Source organism: Podarcis vaucheri, assembly GCF_965113315.1.
Source record: "Podarcis vaucheri genome assembly, chromosome: 2".
Taxonomy (NCBI): Eukaryota; Metazoa; Chordata; class Lepidosauria; order Squamata; family Lacertidae; genus Podarcis; species Podarcis vaucheri.
In genome coordinates this window covers 61,426,173-61,438,795 of record NC_138760.1, presented here as the reverse complement: position 1 = coordinate 61,438,795, position 12,623 = coordinate 61,426,173, and the positions used below count along the sequence as shown (strand labels likewise).

At 39.0% G+C, this 12,623-nt stretch overlaps 1 protein-coding gene across 7 annotated transcripts in view; it reads right to left on the bottom strand.

Moving 5' to 3' along the window:
* Nucleotides 1-12,623, bottom strand: part of RAPGEF6 (Rap guanine nucleotide exchange factor 6) — a 141,316-nt gene that overhangs the window by 78,088 nt on the left and 50,605 nt on the right. Inside the window, exon 1 of one of the 7 annotated variants that reach the window (XM_082211474.1) lies at nt 2,053-2,966. The exons of the other annotated variants lie outside the window; for them this stretch is intronic. Within the exon in view, the coding sequence (XP_082067600.1) occupies nt 2,053-2,106 (54 nt within the window). The 5' untranslated portion in view covers nt 2,107-2,966. Of the gene's footprint in view, nt 1-2,052; nt 2,967-12,623 lie in introns of those variants that run through there. 7 annotated transcript variants of the gene reach the window in all.

Genomic DNA, 12,623 nt, shown 5'->3' with positions numbered 1-12,623 from the left:
GTCCTTCCCAGCAAACTGAGGCTCCCTCATCTTGTCTCTCTTTGCTCCACCCCTCTTCATTCCTCTTCATGTTCTGGGAGACCAGGGAGGAGGGGAGCTGGTAACAGCCGGACAGGGAGACTCCCTGGCTTCTTCAGCAGCCTGCTTCCACTCTACTTCTTGGCCCCCCTCCTCACTAGCCTCCTCTTTTGCCTCTGATTCTGAACTCTTCCCTATCACAGCCTCTTCCTGCTCACTAAACTCTGTTAACCCTTCAGCTACAAACACCTCCTCCTCCCAGTCTGCTCCCTCTTCCTCCTTTGAGCACTCATCATCGTCCTGCCACCAACCTCCTGGGGCTCTGAGTCTTCTTGCCTTGGGGGTACCCCAGCTCGTCCACTCCTCTGCATCCAGCCAGTCCATAACACATACCCAGTGAAAAGAAACACTCTTTTTAAACGTTGTCCCAAATCAGTCACTGATCACTCCAGGTAAAGCCATAGCTTGCAAATCTGCTGGAACTGAAACTTAGCCACTTCAGCCATCTAGGCCTCCAGGGCAATGATGGATCAACAAACACCCACAAGATCCTTCTGAAACAGTACAACCCTATCCAGAGCTGGTCATATCCCCACTTCTCCACCATAATAGCCACCTAACCACAGAGACTCCATCTTGTCAGGATTTAGTATGCTACATTACTTCTCTAAGCTAGAAAACACATAGTGCTAAGAAAGCAGCACTCAAGTCTTCTTGAGTGTCACAGGGTCACTGAACTTTGAATCCCAGGAAACAAAGAGCAGGGGCAGAAATGTTTTCCTAAGCAAGCATATTAGAAAATAAACTAGTTCCTGTCATGGGTGTCAATTTCACTATGCTGGCTGTATGTCTTCTCTCCTTTTTCAGTCTCATATTGGGGGTGGGGGTGGTGCACACCTGAGCATGTAGGCTGATATTGGGCACTGCCACAGCACAGCTGCCTTTCCGAGCTGAAGAAATACAGTGTTGTGATAGTTATTCAGGGTAGGGGGAAAGACAGGAAACAGAAGATGGATACAGGAGAATTCTAAGAACAGAGCCTCCAGCCTGACAACAATACAAGACCAAAGTGGATATTCACCTTTTCAAATCACTTATTTGCAGGGCTGGTAAGAAAAATAGGTTTGAAAATTTGACCTCAAAACGATGAAGAGATAAATAAAGATGCACTGAATAGAAAAGCTGCTGGTCACATGAAACAGCCACCAACTTTTAAACAAACAAAATTTTCTATCTTAAATCCTTACCAAGAACAATACTAAAGAGGGATGCTACCTATTCCTAGCACACAGCACGTTGAAATTGTAGAGACAAATGGGGGTGACACAATTTTTAGTTGATTTTTAGTTCTTCATTTTCAAAACATCAACAAATTTTGTGTACTGTACATATTTATTATTACTATGTTCCATTATCATAATAATATTAAGAGGGAGAATACTAGAATAACTTTCAAGCTCAGGAGCTCTATGAACTTTCCACCCACAAGTCAATTACTTCAGCCTTAACAACCAGAAAATAGCTTCTAGGACACTAAAGTTTGCTGTTGTGCAGAAGCAGTGAAACTTTCATGGAGGTATAACTTTTGTTTAAAAAGCAAGAGTAAGGATATCCAAAATATGTAGCTTTAAAGATAATTGCTTCCTCTTGCAATGTCATATATGTTGCGAGAAATACAGCCATAAACAGTTGTATTGCAAACTGACTATCTTCACATACATAATGGTGTTACTTTGAAGACACGATCATTTCCTAATTACAAGCAAAATGAAGAAACCATAACCACAGCTTTCTGCGAATTTAGGTGACTGTTAAGGAGGCCAAAGAGCTCAAGCATTAATATGTATCCTGTTAGATTTAAAGATTTATCTTACACCAAACTGAAGCATCCTAAGATTACCACAAGACTATTAGAGAGTTTCAAAACTAGAAAACAAACTGATTGTATGTTTAAACTTTAAGAAGTTCTTAAGTAATAGCTATTTTCAAATTATGTTCAGCTTGAGAAAAACCTACATATGAATTCTTACTTACTTTAGAGGCCCAAGGCTGCAGGCAGTTGGCGTAACAACGAACAAGAAAAGCCATTTCCTGGGTTGAAGGGAAAGTTTCCACTCACCAACAAGAAATTAAGATCCTTAGAAGTTTAGAAACCATAAGCCAAAGAAATGGATTTTCAGGCACAAAATCAAGTAGACTTTAATTTCACAGTGATTAATTAAAAATTAAATTCCTACTGTATCTCAGTGGCTTTCAGTGTTGCAAAAATTACTGCAAAAACAGTCCAATTTTGACAAGTACATAACTGCACATTCAAAATTTTCAGTGCTGCTTCTTATTCAAATACAAAGGTCAATAGATTTCCCCAGGCAGGAAATATACCTGAAACAGCTAGAATAAATTCTAGAAAGGTTTACAAGTTAAATGCAAGAGTCTCTGGAAAGCTGAATTCCTTTTAAGTATTTTCCCATTGCAAGGCACAGGTTAAAGCTGGTTAGTCTTCAGAGTCCCATTTCCTCATCTTCACATTTTATAATGCAGGTATAGTTTTGCAAAGATTCTTGTTAAAGCAGATCTTGGATGACTGTGGAATCCTTCATATTAAAGTTCCTTCTTTATACTCTTGCCCACCATGACAAGAGTAAATCCATTCTCAGCTAGTATCTTCAAGATATATAAATATACACAGTACTCTTAACAGGTTTGCACTACAGAATTGCTCAAAGCCTCTGCGATCAAAGCCATTTCCCTCCCAACCCCCTCCAATGCAGAGTTTAAAAATGCTGCAGTATAGCTCAGAATTCTAATGCACAGCCAGATACATGGTTAATCCAAACCCAGCATTTACCAATTAAAACATTTCTAATACATTGCAAAAGGCAACATCCACAGCAAGACTGAACGCTCGAGTCCTAATTCCTACTATCTTTGCTCGTTTCTCAGCAGCTCCCTCAGGAGAAGCTCTCATCGATTGGATGCTCCGCAGCAAGATGAAATATCTAATAAGGAGGGGAGAGAGTGGGAGGGGAATGGAGCTAAAAGGATGACATCACCTGTATAGAAAGCCTTTAGAAACTGCATTAGATCAATTGGCTACTGTATCTGCAGATGCAGCCAGAGCATCTTTATTGACCTAGTATAAACACACCTCTGTACAACAACAATTCAGCAAAACATACTCTATGTTACATTTCATATCACTCTGCTGATCTGACTGTGCACACAATTCCTTTGGGTGTTTTTTGTTGTTGTTTTTTTAGCACTTACTCTTGAAATGTGTGTATCAGCTCACATTTTTTTCTAAGTAGCATTATGGACAAAGCATATTTCTTATCATTGTGATAAAATTTGGCACTGACAATTCCTTCATTATGACCTGCTGCTTATTATCTCCCTACAGATTCTGCCTATCCACACCCTCTCATAGCAAGGAATTTTATTGAAGAGACTAAACTTTCTCCAGTAATGTTGAAAGATAATTTTAATCACTAGTCAGGGTGACCATCTTACAGTAGGTATACTACAAAAGGCAGACCAAATTTGCTTTTATGACCAAAGCGAAACACTTTGTGGTTGAAAATGGGTGTCATTCACCCACAAGTTTACATCAACCTGCAAGTTACATTCGATTTGTATCTTCCCAAAATATATTAGTTAAGAGCAGAACTCATCAAAGCTTGAACTGGCCAGAAATGGAGAAACAGAAAGATATACATGCAATTGAGATCTTGTGTAGAAACTGGGTTCTATATTCGAAGGCAGCAACTTGAAAATAACTTTTAAAACATAGGGTTGTATCCATCAGCATCCTTCCATTCACAGGAGACCCTGTTTGATCCAGTGGAGGCTTCCCTATATGGGAGGAGGTGATTTTTCACTAATCACCTTGCCCTCTGTAGCCCCTTTAACTGGCTCCCAGATTTAATCTAGAGTATTAGGGAACCCACCAGCACAGCGTGGAATAAGGGCACGGCAGGAGAAAGAGGGAATTACCTTCCTTTTGCTCTCCAAAGCCTCCTCTGGGTCTCAAAGAGCCTTCCATGAACAGAAGAACAGCACTGGATAAAACTGATGTGTACCTAGAGTATGCTTTATTTAAATAATTTTCCTTTTCGTATGTTTATTTATTTTTAAAATATATTCAGTACTGCTTGAAAAATGAGAAAGTATTCAGCATTTAAACTATTTTTTTTGTTCATAATATGGCAGCAGATGAGCAGCCCCACTACTGTACCTACATCTTTTTAAATGATTCATGTTAACACTGCTCAAAAGTGAACATGTATAAACCCCAAGTAAAAAACTAGGTTTCCAAAGAGTTCAACTTAAAAATAATTGTTCAGTGATGCCATGTAACTATACTAAAACAGGCTGTATCATATTAAGAGACATGCAGTTTATTTTTATTTTAAGAAAAGATGCCTGATTAACAACAAACATATTCTGTTGTTCAGTTGAACTATGTGTGTTAGTTTCAGAACTGCCTTTTGAAATTGCTGCATTGTGCATGAATTTACTCCACCAAAGATTTTAAAGTGAATGCAATATTTCACAACTACTGTAAACGTAAGCTTAATAAGGGGATTTTCTCTCCTTCCTTTCTAGTTTCCCCTTTAAGTGAAGATGACATCATCGTTTTCCTTTTCCTACAAATCAGACTGCAGCTACTGCAACACCCTGGGGAATGTATCTCAGCCCCTACATGCAATCCTGCCAGCCTAACAGCTATGTGCAGGGTGAAAAACTGACCTAATTCTACGCTGGCACCCTTTTAAAAAACGAAGTGTCTTTATGCCACTCTTACATAAATTCCTTAATAAATTATCTGTTGAAGACAAATGTCAAATGATCAAAATTCATTATCTGCAACAGAGGAAAATAACCAAGTAGGATTTTAAAATGAATGCAATCAGAGCTAAGGCTATATTAAATATGTATTTGTCTGTAAATTATTTATTTCATTTTTTAAAAAAGGGCTATAAATGAAATAAAGTGACTTTTTTCTTTTATTAAACACTTTAAAATAATACATCTACATACTGAAGTAGGAGAGAAAACCCAACAGGGTGATGTGAATATGATGGAAAGAACACTGTATTTTTGTAATCTGAATACTGTTTGGAGTTTTATTTTTGGACATTTTTTCAAAAGGACTAGAGGCCTGTTCTTTTTTTTAGAATATATACTTTAATCAATAATTATGCAAACCCACCATCAAGTGAATGTATGCCCATCACAGGACTTCTAGCCAAGCAGCTACTTTTCATTCCAGATGTCCAAAAAATGTCAACTCTCCTAATTCATTATTTGTGCCCTGAAGATGAATGTTTGAATTAATTCCCCGGTGCACTACTACATGAAAAAGCAAGTGATAGGGAAAATGCCAGGACAGTAGCTAGCAGGTTACTTCCAACGCAGTGTAAAGTAGTAGCGCGGCTTCAGTAACCCACTCTACTCAGGAGTTGATAACTTGAAAATACCTTGGTAATTGGCAGCAAAAGGCAATGTTAATCAGCAGTATTTTAATACATATTATACATGGAGAAAGAGGGAGGGAGAGAATATGAATGAATAGTGATGGGTCCTCCTAACATTTTAGTGTTTCAACAGAAGAGTTTCAAGAGTTTCAAGTTACATACAAAAGTGTTTGAAATGTATTCCAAAACAGAAAGGACCAATGATGGAAATGAATATTGGCAGATGGAAAAGAATCTGAGAGAATCTTCATGCTGCACTGGCAAAGCCTTGAGTGACTTCATACTGCTGGCAGATCTCTCTCTCTCTCTCTCACACACACACACACACACACTGCACTTAAATATCTTTCATAAATATTTTCAAGCAAGGTTAGATCTATACTTTGATTTTTAAAGATGATTTTATTCTTCAGTCTTTGCACAGGTGAGACATTAAAAACAGCCCCTATGAACTCCCCTCATTTCCTCTTCCATAGTGACATTATGCTCTGACATTAAACAGCAAGTGTACAATAGTTTTCATTGCAGCTAAAATCCTATCAAAAGGCACAGAAAGATTCAACAGCGGTATGAAAATGTAAGCCATCCTAGGAGGGAGGGGGGAGAGCAGAGGAGAGGGGAGGGGAGGGGAGGGGGAGAGAATGTAAGAGAGAGGCTGTCACTAGAACTAAAATGATGTAAGCTTCTAAAATTAGAATCAGCGATACAGAGGGAACAATAAAAAGGCACCACAGATTCAATTTCCCTATAGGCTTTGTAGCTACTTTTCTCCTCTAAGATAATGTGATATACATGAAAAGGTCATCTCCCATTTAGAGCTTTGACATTTATATTTTTAATAAAACTAATAAGAAATTTATATGAATGGCTTAATTGTTGTTTCATGTCTATTTCAAATGTTAACTGTACCCATGTGTATACATGATCAACATGAAAAGTCCATCCCTGTGTAACTCTGCAAAGACAACACACATATTTGTATTTAGAGTTTCATTGGTGATTACAATCAATATGTTAATTAATGTTAAAATATTAAATCTCAGTGTGGAAGGACTGCCTCAACAGAATGCAACACAAGCAAGAGAACTATTAGGCATGGCGTGTGAACTGCATAAAGGGAATCAGTTATTATTTGGGGAATTGGTAGAGGGGTGACTGATAGCATAGACCCAAATCACATTTTCTCAATCCAAAGCTCTATCTCTTTCACAAAATCAGAGATGCTGTCTCAAATGTTTGGCTTAGGAAACAAACCACAAGTGAAACTATAGGCAGACATACACATTATTTTGCAATGCACAGGCAATCATTTCAAACTGCCTCCTTGTGATGTTGTTACCACCTTCAAGTGTAGAGTTTCTATTGTACTGCTTTCCATTTCGGCAGCTACCTGTCCATGTGATATGGAAAACTGACATAATCAGCCATATTATGTTATACTGATGATGGGAAGCAGACATATGCAGAAGTTAATTCAAGCAGTCTCTGCATGATAAAGGTTACATATAGATCGGCCAATGCCTTTTGGTGCATCCTTAGGCAGTCACACTGACTAGACTGGCATACACAAACTTCATGTGCCTGCATAAACAGTTCTCTTCAAACATGGTTATTACAACTGCTGCTATTAGGAGGAATAGGTTTTCTCAAATCATAGCAAACATAATTCCCCAAGCACTACTGCTAGGGAAACACAATTCATTTTTCTTAAAAGGATTGTACACCTATATTAAGAAATTCTGTAAGGATGCTGGAGCAGCTAGACTAGTATGACCAAGTGCAATCCATCAAAGCACAGCTACTCTGATGATGCAGGTGTCCGGGCATGCACACAAACAGAGCTCTGCAAAAACATAGGCGTCCACATTTATTGCACCACATTTATTTGCTAATGCTAACTTCTGCATACATACTGGAGCACCACAAAATTAGAGATTGGAGTTAAACTTCCACCAAACACAGGTCCCTATGAAATGCTGGCTTCCCTGAACACCAGGAGTGTGTAAAGCATGAATATGGAAGACCTTAACCTGTTACACACAGGGAGATCACAGGATGTCTGGTCTGAACATGTCCTACTTTTCAGATCTAATTCTATCAGCTTCAGAAAACAGTATCAGCTTGAAAACAGATATTTAAACTTCAGACAATCGTATATTTGTTTAACACAGTGTTTTTCAACCACTGTTCCACGGCACACTAGTGTGCCGCGAGATGTTGCCTGGTGTGCCGTGGGAAAAATTGAAAAATTCGAAAGATTTTTTTTTTTTAAAAAAAGTCAAATTTTCGCCCACTAGGCGGGCGCCGGACTGTGTCCACCCTATTCTCCATCCGTCCTGGGTGGGGATCAGATCGGATGGGATCGGATGAGAGCAGACAGGCGGTCCGCTCTCATCCAATTCCCCATAGAGAGCAGCGGGGCTCTGACATCTCCCTCTCCGCACACAGTGGTGGTGTGCCTCGTGATTTTTTTCATGAAACAAGTGTGCCTTTGCCCAAAAAAGGTTGAAAAACACTGGTTTAACAGGCCAAAGTATTAATAAGTATGTTTCCTGCATCCTATCCATTCTGAAGGAAATCAGCCCTGAGTGCTCACTGGAAGGACAGATCGTGAAGCTGAGGCTCCAATACTTTGGCCACCTCTTGAGAAGAGAAGACTCCCTGGAAAAGACCCTGATGTTGGGAAAGATGGAGGGCACAAAGAGAAGGGGACGACAGAGGACGAGATGGTTGGACAATGTTCTCGAAGCTACCAGCATGAGTTTGACCAAACTGCGGAAGGCAGTGGAAGACAGGAGTGCCTGGCGTGCTCTGGTCCATGGGGTCACGAAGAGTCGGACACGACTAAACAACTAAACAACAACAACAAATGTTTCCTGCATAAGCAGTGCCTTCACTTTTCGCTTCATACAAGCAGTGATTAAACCAGACAGTCTCCAATTAATCATAGTTTTCCATTTCATCAGTACCAGAAAACTATGGTTACCAGGTTGCATACAAGTCAGGATCTTAAGCTACAGTTTGAAGATGGTTTAAGATTTTGACTTTTTCCATTGCCAATAGCCATGGATTCCCAGTTTGGATGAAACAGAACACTATAGTTTATTAGATATTTCCTGCTTTAATAACAGCTCACATGTGTGGGCAAAAGGTCCACATTAAACTGAGATGTGTTTATTCGAGGCAAGCTATTCTGTTTCATCTGTGTGATATAGATATAGATATATATAGATATATAGATATAGATATATTTAAATTACAGTTTCTATATTCTATATAGGGAACAAAAAGCTTTCCTGGCCTGTCTTGTAAAAGTGGATCTATCTTATGGAGATGGAAAGACTTTCATGACACAAATCGAGTAGAGGAAGCTTTTCCTAACATGAAGAATCTGTGTTGAATTTCATGCCTGTGATAAACCTTTTTAAAAGGTTCAGAAATAAATTACACCAAAAGTGTCTTGATAAAATTATTCAGTAAATCATTTTAGAGATGGCTCAAGTAAGTGAACCAATCAGCATACCATTTCAAACACCTAAGGCAAGAGCATTTCAGTTGGTGGAACTTCACAGCAGTCATGTTCATAAGCCAAGATGAATGGAGATGTTGAGTGTGCACAAAACCCTCTCATGCTTTCCTTTGTGCAAGCAAACAAGGAAGTCTTCTATTAACATTACTTTCCCAGTTTGTCCCAACCAGGAAAGCAGTTAATATTCATGCATGTTCTGAAGCTGCTAAGCCATTGTTTGAAGCTGACTTATATACTGTATTCTGGTTTTTCCAAAGCTGCTAACCAGAATTTCCCAGTTCAGAAGAAGATAGTGTATTGGAAGACACCCTAGCTTGTTTGCTTCTACCAGGAAAATAGACCAAGAGACAACTAGAACCTGGCTTCCTGGACCTTATGTAATAACCAAGGAATTACTTTTTCAGTTGTTCAGCCCTGCTCTTGGCCCCTGAACACTGATGCTAAGAGCAGATTCTTACATTGAGGCTCTTAATCAGGGATCTCATACAATCAAAGTGATGATGCTGACATCCATCAGCCAGTACCTGCATCTTTACCTGTCCAGCCACAATTTCCATTGACTCCATTCTTATAGGCTCATCTCAACACTTATAAGAGCTACAAACCTACTGGTTTCCAGGAGCAGCTGGATGCACAAAATGGTCATACAATAAATGAGCGTTTCTTCCTACAAATTGCACTTGCCTTCTGAAATTTTAAGTGCTACAAATGCAGCCAAAAGGGAAATTTGCATACACCATATACAGATGGCAATATATTCCACTCGTGCTCATGGAACCTTGGATCCAACTGGATTTGAATAAGGGTTACAAAGCAACTGAACGCCACAGTGTTCCCAAAGTCAAGCGTTAACAATATAAACTTATAATACAAATATTTTCAAAATAGGTAGCGAAATGGCTATAAGCATTAGGATGCTTGTGAAGACAATCACCAAAGAAGATATTTTTAAAAGCAAATATATTGCTAACTCTTTCTGTGCTGAGAATGGATGAACATTAAACCAAGAATTCTGGCTGCATTCCAATTGTGATACATACTTTGGCCGGAATCAAATAAATCTTTTGTTCCAATTAGTTATAGAAGCAGTACTCTGCACTCAATATGCAGTCCTGGCATGCTTGCTCTTAAGAAGTTGAATGATTTGCAACTATTGATCACATTTCAGGAGCAGACAATCATGGACTGGTCCTTCCATCTTCCTTTCTCCACAAGTAATGTAAGCAGTGTGTAGGGACTAAACAACAAAAGAGATGGCAAAAACTAGACACAGCCACTTAATAGAATGGACGGGCTTCAGCAGTATCTATTTAATACTTTTTTAAAAGACGGGCCATAATTTCCCTATTCTAACATTCTCTTACAATGTCTCCAATAACCAAGCCACATACTTTTTCTAAATTAAAAATTAAGAAGCATTTCACTCTAACACTTATGCCCAGATGCAGCAGATGACCTTCTCTGAGGCCACAGAATTCTGACACTTCTCTGTCATGGGAGATCAGTCACTCCTAAATGAAAAGACACAGTAGAATCGGATGCCCTTGTAGGAGGCTGACTGGAAGGAAGCACATCCAGAGTCTCACAGGACATTTTAATTATTTAATATATTTATTACAGCATCATTAGTAATGCTCTACGAAGCCCAACTAGCATTGACAACACAGAGATAGTCTCTTCAGGAACCCATATATTCATGAGAACTGGGCCATTTTCTACATTCCTACATTTTCTAAATTACCATTAAAAGTTCAACTGCACTGGCTAGAACAGTACAAAGTGTAATATACTGACATTCTTCCTGGGAGCAACTTAGTTGCTATATTTTTCAAATTTTTAGATAAGCCAATAAATATATGTATAATACCCCAAAGTTCAGTGTTTTGTTCACTATATACAACAGAACAATTATTTAAAATTTCAGCCACTGCATAACTCCCTTAGTACTGTTGCCATTACACTACCTGGGCTAAGCCATGGTTTGACTTAGTGTTAGTCAGAGCTCAGATCATGGTTTGTCTCATTCCATGAGCTGAAACCAAGAGCTGGGGAAGACAAATCACAAGGCTGTGTTCAGAGACAACACTGAGCTAAACAATAAGGAGCACAGCAGCAGCAACACAACAATCTTCTCTCCAGAAACCCACACGTGTTTGATCATGCTAAGCTATAGTCTAGCTTAGCATTTCATGCCAAGTGGCCCACTAAATTAAGAATATACATTGAGTAACATTAGCCACATTTTAAAATTGAAAATATCATGTTAGTTTCTAAGAGGAAAAGGTGTGCACTACGATACTTTAGAGACAGAAATGAAAGGCTTAGGTCATAATAAATCAAAGCTGCATCAAAATAATTTGATGATGCTTGCTTCCTTTAGATATAAAACTAGAACAAGAAATCTGAAGAGACAATTCCTTGTCACCTCACCAGGGAGTTTAGTTTGCCTGGTTCTTCATGCTGTTCTTTTGGATGCCATCTTAAGCCTGTTATGCTCCCTTTGAGTTACTAACCAGGCATTCAGCCAGAGAAGCAGCTTCCTGTAACAGTTGACAACATCGCTTAACAGCACTTTGTGACAGATATGACTATCAGTCTTCCACACATCTTGCTAAATGAGCCTGACTAAAGTTCAAGGAATTCCTCCACCAAAAAAAAACACCCCATCACAGAATTTTGCAGCATTCCTGTACAATATATTGCAATTCTCTGTATAAGCTCCAGACAAACATCTTTTTCCTGCAAGTACCAAGGTAGCAAATGAAGCAGTAAATTACATGTTCATAGATGGCATACAGAAGTAGCTTACTACTGTATCTAGACTGTTCAGGAAATTAATTCACCACAGTCACGGCTTCTTTCTGCTAACAAGGTTAACAATCATCTGACTGAAGCATTAATACAAACCACAAAATAAGAGACCAAACAACTGTCAGACATATTTGCTTAGCTCCCCTACCAAAAAACAAAACAAGAACAGAAGATTGACTGCTGAACTAACCAGTATCCACTGAAGTCCTTTCTGATTACATGTTTGAGCCCAGGTACATTCATGAGCAAAGAACATCAGATAACAAAGAGTAAGATGGATGAAAGGGACTTTGGAGAGCTAGCAAACGTTATTTTTTTTAAAAGGAGACGAAGAGCTATTTTGCTTTACCCAAGTCTTCATCTCACACAGATGAGAAGTGAGATACCAGCTCTTTTCAAGCGGTTAAACTGAGAGCAAGACATTCTAGGGCAGATTGAAACAAACTGCCCGAAACTTCAGGGATGGGAAAATCAGAGAGCAGTTACTGAATTACTACAGTATTTCATGATATCATAACAAACTACTTGAAGGTATGGTTCACAGTAGGAGTGGGGAAAACCTTTTTTTTTCATTGGGTTTGCATTCCCTCATGGGGAACCTTTCAACTAGTGGGTGCAACCAGAGGCAAAATATGTTTTGTATTGTAGGCTGCCTTTCAGCCAGAGAAACCATCTAGGCAAGCAAGAGGCTTTTTCACAGTACCATTCCAGCCAAGTCAAACCATTTGAGGAGTGGGGTCAATGGGAGATGCAAGACTAAAAATTGCAGGGACTGGTGCTTGAGAGCC